At 40.6% G+C, this 13,148-nt stretch overlaps 2 protein-coding genes across 2 annotated transcripts in view; one reads left to right on the top strand and one right to left on the bottom strand.

Annotated features, from left to right (window-relative positions):
- Positions 1-13,148, top strand: part of LOC132263680 (connectin-like) — a 29,315-nt gene that overhangs the window by 929 nt on the left and 15,238 nt on the right. The gene's annotated exons all lie outside the window — the stretch shown is intronic.
- Positions 2,823-5,167, bottom strand: LOC132264481 (uncharacterized). The gene is made up of 3 exons (XM_059764709.1): positions 4,825-5,167; positions 4,114-4,745; positions 2,823-4,053 (listed from the first exon to the last, which is right to left on the bottom strand). Exons 1-3 carry the CDS (start codon positions 5,056-5,058, stop codon positions 2,871-2,873), a joined length of 2,049 nt encoding a protein of 682 aa, XP_059620692.1. The 5' UTR covers positions 5,059-5,167; the 3' UTR covers positions 2,823-2,870.

The following is a 13,148-nucleotide window of genomic DNA, read 5'->3' as shown; positions in this document are numbered from 1 at the left end:
TCATTCAATGGTCCATTAGGTTGATCGGTTTGTTCGATGGCCAGAAAAAATACATCCCCCATCGATAGCCTCGCTCGCCCTCATGAAAACACCATTGCTGCATTAATTTAATTTACCTCATATTGTTTTATCAGGACATCGTGCTGGCCGATGAGCCGCCCAGATAGTTGTAGGCATGCACATAAATTTTCCCCCAATTCATCCAAACACGCGCGATGCTGGCATTTGAGATTTATGCAAAAATCCACAAACAGGGCCTCGCCATACGCACATCTGCTGAGGAAGCACACCCACGCCCTTGTCTCACACCCATTGATGGGAAAGCCATTTATCAAAATGAGTTTTTTCCCCCGATCAGATGCGTGAGATGCCAGAAACGCAAAGCCGTAGGCTCCAAAGCATATATTAATGGGTCAAGTGGGCATCTTTGATGTGCCAAAGAAACCCTTGACGCACAGGGCATTCCTGAGACTCTTTGTTATTAGTCAAAGTGTGGCTTTCGAATGTGCCTCAAAGGCGCTTTAGCTGCGCCCAATGTGATTCTGCGCAATAGGTTAGAAGAACCGCAACAAGTGGCAATTTTGTAGCTAATATATGTAATTACACACAAAACATATATAATAAAACTCATATTTACTTACATATATATGTGCAGCTAGCGAAAATGTATCATGCCACATATTTGAGTGAAGCTCGAAGGTTCCAGAAAAATATTTCTCATGTAGTAATACAAACAGAATTAATTGATTGCATCCTCGCGAATCCTGCAACTCTTCTCTTCTGTGACACTAATTAAATTCTTGCAAGTGTTGCAAGGATATCTTGTTTCGCTTATTTATTTTCTCAAGACGGATGTCTGGAGTACTGAAAATTCCACCCAGTATTATCCAACTTTTACAAATTACCCTAGATAAGCCACGGCACAATGCTGGGAGATGGAGTAATTTCTCTGGGAAACTATTCTCAAAACGACGAGATAATTCCACAGTAAAGTGCTTTGATTTCTCGGTGTCACTTTCAATTATCCACCTCGACTGTTGACATCTTGTGCGATTCAGGGGAAATGAAGAGTCATATGTTTGTCACCGGAGGGCAATTGATGTATTTTCTCTTATCACTTGGCTGAACAAGGGCGGAGGTTATCTGCCATAAACCACAAACTTCATCAGCTACACCTCTAACCTCATATGTAATTTATTATTGGTTTCCCGATACAAATAGAAAACGGCACCTTTCATCGTCTATCCCACTCCTGACTCGGTTAACTGACACAATATTTCACTTAGCACGCAGAGAAAGCGTACATGTCAGCTGTAAATGGTCCCAAAGAGTGAGAATGTGTCTTCGAGAGCGCAGCAATTGATTGTTCCCCATTCAGGATGGCCCGGTGGTGTTGGAGAAATGAGCATAACTCATTTCTGGGCAATTGCTTTTCTATCTCTAATTGAAAATCTTAATAGCGAAATACTCTCTTTGCAGCCACAACAAGGCCAATCCAGGCCACAATGGCTTCATAGTAGGTAGAAAAGGGAATTGATGTGGGAGAAATGTAGTGATTTTCACCCTACGAGTGTAAATAACAATCTCTTGCTATTCATCAGTGTACGAAGAGTGAAAGAATATCATATACACACGCATGTATACACTTGTGAACCAATTAAGAGCTTTCCAAAGCTCTCTTGGCTGGCTATTGAATTATATTCCACGAGACATTTACACCCAGGTGATCCGCTGAAAATTGTGGGTGGAAATTAAAAGAATATCACCAATAATTAGGTAATTACACAGCTCTAATTACCAATGAATTGGTGCTTTGGAATTTATAGACTAAAGCTCAATTGACACTGATCGTGTGTCAGAGTGTGTAATTTTCCAGCCGCTCACCCCACTTTAGGCGATGAACCTTGGCACAGCACAGAATGGAGTGTGGGTGAACATAAGATTACATTTATGTGTAATGTGAAGCCATGCCCTGACTTGCTTTTAAGCTCTCCGCATCATACCTTGTGTGTATTTAAAATTAAATTATAGTATATCTTACCGGGAGGGTTTTTCGTCGTCGTCCCATCGCTAATTTATGTGCATGGAACGACGTGGAAAGAGAGCAAAAGTTGTACCCTCCGGCGAGGAAGCATTTCAAACAAGAAACTCATACTCCCGAGGGACTTATTTTGCGCCGAAATGAAACATAAATATGTTAATTCACGAAAACTTTTTAATTGTTACTTTTAATCACAATGAAGAACCATATCCTGCATTTTCCCTCTTCTCCCATTCACTCAGAAAGAGAGAGGTATCTCTCTACTTAATATTTAATCAATTTCTCTCACCCAGTGAATGATGTACTTTTGTCACCCTTGAAAAATAAATAAAACTATACAATTGCTTTTGCGGTAGTTTTCCTCGAAGTTATTATTCTCTTGTGCAAACTAAGCACAACACATCAACTCGATTTGTGTCCCTGAAACGCAAATGAGATGGAAAAAAGCTTCTACGGTGTTGCTTCTTCCTTATGATAATGCATAAAGTGATTAAGAAAAGTGGAAGATCCACTTTAAAGATTCAATTGCTCATTTTATACTAAAATCAATATCGTGAGCGCTGTTAATCCCACGACCGCTTCTGCCTGTCTCATTGAATGCGCAAAATAGAGGTGACCAATGGCTGTGCAGAAGTTTTGGATGTCTGCCAAATTCTCTTCAATCGCTATTTTCAATATCGGTTGCCTTTAAATTGCATCTGCTGCGCATTTCAGTCCATTTCTTTTATGCTGTAACGCAAGATTGAATATGAAGACCGTGAGTGAAGGAGTGAAAAATATATTTCCGTGCAAAAATTGATCAATGTATATTTTCTTTTTAATACTATTCCTATTTCTCAACGGGAACTACAATAAAGCTTTTACCGCGCTCTGAAGAGTTGTTGCTACTGCGTCCCGGAGTTTCAGCGATGGAGTCGAGCCTTTCATCATGTAAGAACTTGGCGATGTTGGCTTTTGGATAGGAACTCACGCTGGAGGATGGCATTGAGCATCGCCGTCCATAGATGCACTCTGGCCTCCTTGGTATTTGCTGCCTCGGGTTGCTTCGCGGCGGTGAGCAGAGATGACTGATGTACTTGGAGGCGTGCTGATTGTTCTTCAGGAGGAGCGACTCGATTTCCTGAACCGTGGGCCGATTGTGTGGCGCGTGAGTCAGAGGTGACCATGTGTGCTGATGGTAGTAGAGCGAAGCCATCGGGCCTTGAGTCAGTCTTCTCACAATTTCCGCCCTGACGCCCTGGCCGCGATTATCAGTCTGAGCCTCAAAGCCGGCGATCTCTTCGGCCAGTTTCTGTCGCAGTAATGTGGTGTCCGCCGCCTGGCACGTTTTGTTGTAGTCGCGCGCGATCTTCACGTCGTGCTTCCAGAAGTTGCGGTAGTTTTGTGTGGCGATGGGGGCTACTTCTTTAATGCGCAAGAAGATCACGCCCATCAGGTACACGGAGATCACATTAGTGATGGTGACACACATGCTGATGGATCCCATGATGGCCACCTCGATTGACTGATGATTGGAGTAGTAATTGGTCTTGATGATGGAGTTGTAGCGCTCTCCATCGGCCTCGTAGATCTTGTACAGGCACGCTAGGGCCCACATGAGGCCAGAATTCACGGCTGGAGGCAAGAGTGAGGCTGAAATGGCCACGCCAGCCAGCGAGCCCATGTTCTCTCCCAAGATGCCGATCGCCACGGCGGCCCCTGACGGGAGGGCTATGAGAATACCCACGAGCAGAGAGTGTAGTTCACATCGACTCAGCATTTCCTGCGTGAGACCCTCGCCCAGCCCGTATCGACTGTCGACACTGCAAATTATCATTCCAAAAACGAAACCCACAAGAGTGGCCATCAAGATGCCCAGCAGCTCATTGACAATGCCCAGACGTTGAAGTTTCCTATTCTTGATCACAGTGCCGAAAGTGGCGGCTATTATTGGGCCCATGAGTGGCGAGATGAGCATGCTGGCGGCCAGGAAGAGGGGATTGTCCTCAACAAGTCCGAATCCGGCCAGGATGCTGTAAAAAAAAAAACCACATGTGAGCTTCACAGTAGCATTTCTCCGTGATCAAACTTACGATGCAATGACAATGAGGGAGACAAAATCAAATCGCAGTTCTGCATTGTAGCGCACTTCTTCCACCAGTTGAGCCACATTGAATCGTGCCGTCATGGAAGAGACAAAGCGTTCCCAGGCGCCTTCTTTCTGCATGTCGTCTTCCACAGCGTCATCAGAGTCAGTGGCTGGCGTCGTCGCCGAGGCATTAAAGAAGTAGCACGGCATGAGGGAGAACGTGGAGCCTTCTCGGGTGCCAATTCCCCACTCCAGGAGCGTCTGCTTGATGCGGTCACACTTCTGGCCAATCTCTACAGTGAAGGTCACCTGTATCTTCTGACCGCCGACGAGTTTCGTCCATGTGGCGTTCTCGATCTTCGCGCGCTGCAACAACTCCCGGACAACTGTCTCCATTGGGGAGTTCAAAGGGATGTCCAGAGTAGCCCAATTGGTGCTCTTCATCTTCACGGCTTGAGTGCGCTTTCTCCTCATTGTCGACTTCCGGAAGGACGAGAAGAAGCCCTCAGTGCGACTGGGCAGATTAATTGCCGGCGTATTTGTCTGTGTAGTCTCACCATCCACCCTCAACAGATCTTCCTTTGATGAGATGCTCTCCTCAAGTGCTGCTGACTGGAGACTCTGAATTATATTAGTCTGTGGAGCGTATAAAGGGAAAATAATAATGGCACGGGCAATCTTCTCATCAGTAAGAAGTGACAGGAAATTCTCTTACCGATTCTTTATTGGTTTTATAATCCGGCGCCCGCAAAGGTGTGGACGCTTGAGAGCTTTGCGTCTTCGAGAGCATCTCCTTCTCCTCGGCTTCCGTGGGGAAGCAAATCATGAAATTAAATCCATCCATGGCACGGATTGACAAAGACTGGGATTGCTCACAAAACACTGACGGACGACAAGGCAAAATGGTCTGCAGATTGATGTGAAGTCTAACAGTAATCTCTGTCGGCATTATTCCCGCTCACTTTTCGTGTACACTCAGGCAAAAGAGAGGCAGTGAAAGAATAAATTGAAATATTACACTCACTGATAGGCGATTAATCGTGCTAATCTAGCAGTGGCATTGCATGGGATGCCTGAACTGACCACTCGGCTGTCAGCAATTAACTCTAGATTAACGAAATTAGCCACATAAATCATGCCTCGAGAAAGAGTCGAGAAAGCCTTGTCCAAGTACTCGCCCGGCGCTCTCGCTATGTAATTCAAAAATACATTACACACAATTACATTACGCAATTCATACACACATACAATACATTGCACACGACTCCTTCGAGATTTGTCCAAGTTAGAAAATATCTTATGGCTTTTATTTGAAGTATTTGCAAAGATTGAATTCATTTCATGCCTAGAGATTTTTCATGCGATGACGATGTGGAAAGGAATCTGTTTGATGCTCCGAATACATTTGATCCAACCAATTGTGCGGTTCTGGGAGAGCTTTACTGGGAAGCGCGAGAAAAGCTCCCTTTTCAATTTTCAATCATTCTCACACACCCAGCCGGAACCATATGAGATGAGCCCAGTGGATTTTTTTCCACAGGAAAGTGAAAAAAGAAACAATATTTGGATTTTATTTTCCTCTTTCAGCACTATTCAGAAAAAATACACATTCGACGGTCTATAAAATGCAGTTGCATATAAATGAGATAGAGGTTGGACAGAAAATATCCAGTGTTGGAGTTTTTGCTGTGCGAGAGGTTGGTTTCAGTGGTATATGCAGGATGAAACTGAAAACTGTTCTCTCAGGTCACTTCATTTTCCAGCGTATTTGGATGGAAAATTACACAACAAATCTATAAATAACTGGGTGTGAAAATGGTAAAAATGCTTCAGTAATTTGGGTTTTGGGAATCATGATGTTTTATAAAGCATTTGGCAAAGGCAAAACTAGGGTTTACACTCTTGTAATCCACCCTTAACACTCCTAAATTACAGCATCAATGACAAGATAACACTTATCGAAGTGCTACTGGCTCCATCCAAAGTCCACTCGCATCTTCCTCCCTTTTTCAGTAATCCACACTTTTAAGCATTCCCCAGAGTTCGCATTTATTGACTTAATCCCCAAACCTAAGCACCCCCTTCCGATGACACACACGCAACAAATCTAGTCAAATATTTGCTTCACGCTCCCTCACCCTGTGGCAATCCCAGACCAAGAATTCTCCCTGGGTTGTGGGTCGAAAAGCTCACTCTGTGCTTTAGGCACGTTCCTGTGTCGGAGAAAATCTTTTATATGGAGCTTTTCTTTTTCATCCTCTCTCCTTGTCCTGGAATTATACCCCGAAAATACTGCATGAAACACCTGCAAAATTGCCTCGAGGATTTTCCCATTCCCATGCCCAAACCAACCACCCACGCCAGTCATGCTTTAGTCTTGAAGAATGTATCTTTTGCCTTGCTTACACATTTTCACTTGCATGAGAGTTCCATCAATTCAATCTGCCAGACAAGCTATGTCCAGTCCCGCATGCGTCGCAGGATATTGTCGAAGCCTTCGCAGAGCGAAAAAATCGATGAGAACCTTCATTCGAAAAAAAGGGGAAATTATCTTCTGGCTCAATGGAAGTCTTCAGGTTATTATGCAAATTCATATAGTTTCCCACTAATGCCTATCAATGTGCTCTGCACCATCTGCTTAAGTGGGAATTTGAATTTCATATTAATAGGATGAAATTCACTGGATATAATTCCCTCTTGACCGCCCCACAATATCCCTGGCATCATTATGAGTTATCTTGAGCCATGTGGATTTCGGATGACCAAAAGCGGAGAGGGTCAGAAAAGTGGCTTGGGCGTAAAGTTTTGGCATGTGGCGAAAGTGCGTTCGTGTTTATCTAAGAAGCTTACAACCGGAAGACCATCATTTTGTCATAATGAAATTCTCTTGTGGTTTGCCTCGATGTCTAAGAAATGAGGGGGTTAAGGGGTTGGCGGACGTGGCAAAAAGTAGCCTCACAAAGGAAGCTCATTATTGTTGGCTTTCGTGTTAAATGTGCGGAGGCCGAAAGGATAATAATCTGTTTCTTAGATCAAAATGGACGGACGACAAGGGAACTGGTTGCATCTATTATCCTTCATCGCCCACTTTCCCCATTGAGTTTTTTTTCTCCTGTCCTTCTCAGCTAGAACAAAAACTCTCCCACAAAAATACGAGTCAAGTAGATGGAAAGACGTTCTGCATACAACTTACCCAGAGAAAGCAGAATAAGATGTGAGAGAGATATTGGGAAAAATTGCTAGGAAAACACAGGCCAGTAACTGTTATTTTTATATTGATTCTGACACCCAAAATCTCGATTTTATTTTAACAGATGTTTTTATCGGGCCTTCGTGTTTTAGATTTATGCCGTCGTCCCTCACTTTAGTCGAATGGGGCTGGAAAAAAAGTCGAGGGGCAACCATGTAGAAAGGCCGCCACCCTCTCTTCTGGCCCCCGCCTTGGGATGAAGAATGAAAGGATCTCACGGAAGAAGAGCTTCACTCCGGGAGGAAAATCTTACACGAGGCGATTGAACACCGGGCATGATGTATTGAGGTCTCCTTCAACTTTTTGCCATCAATTCTTTGGGCTAAAAAAGTCAACATGGGAAAAGTGCCTAAAATTATTTATTGAGTCAACATAATAAAATGTCCTAAGATAATATTTGGAAATGGTTACAATCTATTGCCCGGGGTGTTTATATTAACAGACCATGCAATAATCAGAGGTGTAATCGAATAATATGATTCAGGATACACTATGAAAGTGGCAATATTCGGTGTATATTTGATTAAAAAGCATAATATCTTTGAATTTTCCGACGAAATACGACTTGTCATTGCGCATTTAATGATTTTTCGGGAAATATTTAGTACGTCCGGAAGGCAATAAAAGCTTCATTCATATCTGAATTTTATTGTTAAAAGAAACTCCACATAACACATAAAAATTCTCTCTGCTCGTGACTGATGTGTTTAACATGGAGGAAAAATGTTCTTTCAAACCCCAAAAATCCTTTAATGCTGCGTTCACAAATAAGCCCTCCCTTTAAGAGACATCCAGTGCGAAAAAGGCAAAATCCACTCCATATAGACATTCATAAATTCAAGCAATTGTTTATTAAAATTTACATTTATACACGAAATGCAATTTCACATTATTTATATCCACAGTCAAAAGTATCTTCATGGTCTTTCTCTTGCACTGGGTACAATAGAGACGAAATTTATGCCTCGCGTATTCCCATGTGAAATTTACATCTATTTTATGTTCTTGTTTATTATTTGGAAAAATACATAAAAAAAGTATGAACGATCTTCCCCATGTTAATTCTCCCTGCAAGTACTATATGAAGATTTTAATTTCAACACACATTCACGGACAATTACTCCGCACAGACACCAAAGTTGAGAATGAAAGAGCTTTCTCGGGGGTGGAAATCAATAGAAATTTGCACTGCGGCGTTGTTGCTCAGATCCGAGAGTGGGGTGACTACATGAACAAGGAGGTAAGCAATTCTGGGTATGAAGTGATCATGTCTATATTGGTCATTTGAAGCTTCATGGGGTGTAATGGAATATTGTCTTACACATTACTTAAATATTTCACAAGCAATCAATGGCAGAAAGCTCCCAACATTTTTGGGCTCTCCTTTGCTTGCGAGCGGTTTTCTCATGTACCAGTATAATATTGAGGGCCTGACGAAAGGACCAAATGGGCGTATTTATGTGCTGAGATATTGAATAGGAATTCCATGAGAAATGCCACAAAAGCCAGAGGTTTGTCTTTATATTGTTCTGCTCTAATTACACTTCTTCTATTTATTATTTTAATGAAAACTTTAGCTAGATTTCTTGGCATTCCATCCATAAAATTCTCCATCGAAGAAAAACTCGTCTTGGAAACACTCCTTATTCCACTCGTTCTTCCGCACACTATGTACTTTTTGTTGCCACTCATAAATACTACAATTTATCGAATGAAAACCAGCAGATAAAAACTTCACAGAGATATTAACTAAATGATATAGAGACGATCACAAGAGAAACAAAAGTTTTTTCACACATAACGAGCTGTTTTTGTCTATATTATGAGAAAGTGAAATATATTTCTTTATTATTGCAATTTTTTTCAGCGATAGAAATGCCGAATGAATACATTTGTACACTATTATCTTGTATTTGAATGCATCGCAACCACTCTGAAAATCGTATAAAATATCTTGAAAGCTTTATCAATAGCGAATTTCAATCCCTATAAATATGCCATAAATAAATACACGTAGTTCCACAATAAAATGACAAGTATAGCAAATGGATTATTCGTGGATAGAGAATACTTCCGTGACATGAAATTGCGAAAAAAATATCGTATAGAAAAAGAAGACACGAAAGCGAACTCTCATGTCTTGTCGCCCACAAAACATTCATCATTACAAGCATGTCATGTATTGCAAGATAAATCTGATAATGATCTATACACATACAATGGTGTATGTACACAAGTGTTGTTTAGCTTTGGGCGAAGCACGGAAATTCTTCAAACATCGCACCGGGAAAAGGAGTACAACATAAAGTGTGGAATGAATATAATACTTACTGCGTGGTTACTGAATGAAAAGTCTCTAAAAGTCAATTGAAATTGATCACTCAATATTTCTCATAGACTCAAGTGAATTTTCACCTCATCACCCACGTTTTCCTCTTTCATAGCACGTTGGATATTCAACACGCGCTGTCAAAGGACGCGGGGTCAGGATTGAAAGATGAGGATGGCAAAAATTGAGGGTGTTGAAAATTTATGCTCATATATATATTTATGTATTCGGCAGCATTTCGCAATATCGATAGGAGTGAGGAAAGGCTCAGAGTATCGCAAGTGGATGTTGACATCGAATTCAAAGCGAGGATGGCGGAATGGGTTGGCAGAACAACGGAAGTCAGTCGACAGTTCGAACAAACGATAGATGATAAAATCAAAATCCAACCCTCACATCCACTCTGAATTCGTCGCGCTGAGAAAACTCCTTCCATTTCTTTTGATCTTTCACGTGCAGAGCGCATTTCTTGTCTTCTGACTTCAATTAAAATAGCGAGATTTTAATTATTTCCCTTGTGTTCGAATGTAAATATCTAGCAATATTCTTTCTGACTGTGACAAAAAGAATCTGTAGTGATTTCCTCGCCACATAATTTACACTGCGATTTCAACGACACTCGATAAGCTCAAGAGCAGTTTATGAAAAAAATCTGTGATAAATTGAAAATTCTCAACAGATGTGATCACTGGTTTGGATTAATTAATTGATATCGGGATCAACTTTTTTAATTGTATTGAAAATTGTAAATATTTAACTATGCAAAAAGTTCCAAATTTGTTAAACAGATTATCACATGAATTTTATGTTGGATTTTCAAGGATCGAAATTAAATTAATTGAGTTGTCAGATATTCATGAAAAACATGGAAACAGTTTCGCTGAACCTTTTATACAAGAAAACTGTATAAGATTAGCAGTGCTTTTCTCCAGACTTGTGATAAAAATACTTCTCTTTTCAGTTTGGCAAAGATATTTTCAACTTTGCCGTTTTTTCTCTCTTTCAACTTCATCGGTATTATATATAGGAAAATCGAAGCTCTCGCGCTGAGTTCCTTACGAGAAGCTCTGTGAGACAGGATAAATTCTCGTGGATTTATGAATAAGAAGATAAAGAAAAGGAATGTAGTATACTTTCTTGCCTTTGCAATTCACGTCGCTACTGAGTTTTTTCCCCGTTGTGCAAAGGATTCAGCAACATTTATTAATCTCATATCAAAAATTTATTCAAAAGGACGACCACACTTTGACCATCAGCAAATTCCTTCCACATTTCATCCATGCGTCCTTTCATTTTGAACGCTCTAGAATATGGATTGATGATATGTTTTTGACCCAAAACACAGATGAAATAATCTTTCCTCAAAGTGCATTTTCCGGGAAGCCCACATTATGTAGGTCATGCTATAAAACATGTAAAATTGGATGAGGGAATTTGTGTCCTGCCACTGAATTCTTTAGAGTTTTGGCGTTCATCAGCTGATCACACGCTTTGATTTTCACAAAGCGTTTCATATCACTGTAAAAACACATGTGGCATCTGTGGCATTTCCATTGTGATTACATGGCCCAGAAATTTACATAGGAATACATAGAAAGTGGCAAATATGAGAGAGCAAATCTCGTGATTTCGCAAATTGTCCGTCTTTCGGAGTGCCAATTGGAGTTGATTAGACACACAATCTCATCCTATCGCAAACTTTCAGTGGAGGCAGAAAGGCACGAGTTAGCAAATTAGTTGTGAAATTGGTGGAATAATGTATCAAATGGTTTGATTTCTCAAACTCACACTTCATCGTTGCATTTACTCAAGCAATTGACTGCGAAGTAGACCTGTATAAGTACAGCCAATCTCAGATTTCGGTTGAAGATTGCAATTTCTCAACTGTACGTCTTAATGGAATTGGGTCATTTAATTATCGACTAATTGAATTTCGCCCTCCGTGTGGTATTTCTGATATTTCCTCTCTCTCCCCATCGCTTTTCTTGTACGACCCAATTATGACAAATATTTCATAATGGATTCATTTGCTCTTCAATTTTCACTGAATTGCACTTTCTCTGCTCTTTTTCACTCACTCTTCCACTCTCGAGTTTCGCTGCGATGATTTTGTTAAGACAAGAAGCAATGAAGAATTGTGATATAAATTAATTAACAATAACAATATATAGAGTTCAATTGTGATTTCGCCAAGCGATGCAACTTTAAATATAGTACATATACGAGCGTGGAGCGTCCAATGATACAATCTTCTTCAGTAAAAAGTAATTTCCTGTTTTCACTTTGGCCTGCCACCCACTTGGGTGGCACAAACAGCAGCAATTTGACGTCAAATATTCACCGAGATCCATTCGTGGGGCTTAGAATTCCCAAATATTACTACATCAAGCCTTATATTTGCTACTAACATATCAGAAGAGAGGATGTTTACCTTTTTACTGTTATTATTATTTTCGGTGAAAAGTTTTCAAATTCAATTTCGCCTTTAATATCGACAATGTGCCTGTTCGCCGTACTAACTTTTTTCATTGCCTCTCTTGGCTTCTCTTTGACGCTCGCACACCCATTTCAGCATGAAGAAGAATAACAACATATTCTCATTCTACCCTATGTGAAGGGCTACATACAAAAAGCCCTCGTCTTCAAGGATTCTTATCACGGTGTTTGATAAATGACGCGTAGGAAAAAATATTTACTCTTCTTGCAAAAAAAGCACAACAATTTTTTATTCCCAATTTCACACTGAGAATTGTGAAGGGTTATGTTATGTTTTTGACCAAAATGCTATATATACACAAATGTAAGATTATAGTTGAACATCCAATTCAATATAGAGCAAAAAGTTGCATTATTTCTCTTTGTGCTTGAATTCCGCACATAAACTAGCAAAAACACAAAATGGATTTCGCATCATGTTGAACTAAAAGGACTCTTTTCATTCCCTGCTTGGCAGAATAAAGTTGTTCATCATTGTGGCAAATTAAGAATTTCCAACACTATTCAACCCACCTGAGAGGTGAAGCGTGGAAAATGATTTATGTTCCCTTAAACACGAAAGTGGAAAGGGGTTGAGAGTTAAATTACATTTTCTTACAGATGATTCCATTTATGATATTTTCAAGTCGAGGTGCTCTTCTTTTTGTGACACGACACACTCCTTCCATCTAGGAGCTTTTTCCTTGCTCCACAGTCGAGGGAGAGTGAGAGAGAGAGAGAGAAAGATACTGTGCTTTTCGGGTGAAGACAAGTTATCTCAAATGTGCTTCCTTGAATTCCCATTCTCAACGGTTTGGCCTTCACGCAGCATACATTTGTCTTATGATTGATACCCTCGAGCTTTATTTGTTCGTGATGGATCTACATTCATGCGAACTCCTGTCGTCAAGATTTAAGGTGTGCAAGTAGATAGAAGGAGAAAACAGATGGAAAGATTGCCCTTATACTTTAATTTTTAAAATAT

Source organism: Phlebotomus argentipes, unplaced genomic scaffold, assembly GCF_947086385.1.
Source record: "Phlebotomus argentipes unplaced genomic scaffold, Phlebotomus argentipes genome assembly contig_2, whole genome shotgun sequence".
In the NCBI taxonomy this organism is placed as follows: domain Eukaryota; kingdom Metazoa; phylum Arthropoda; class Insecta; order Diptera; family Psychodidae; genus Phlebotomus; species Phlebotomus argentipes.
Note: the sequence above shows the minus strand (reverse complement) of the source record. Positions and strands in the feature narration are given on the sequence as shown.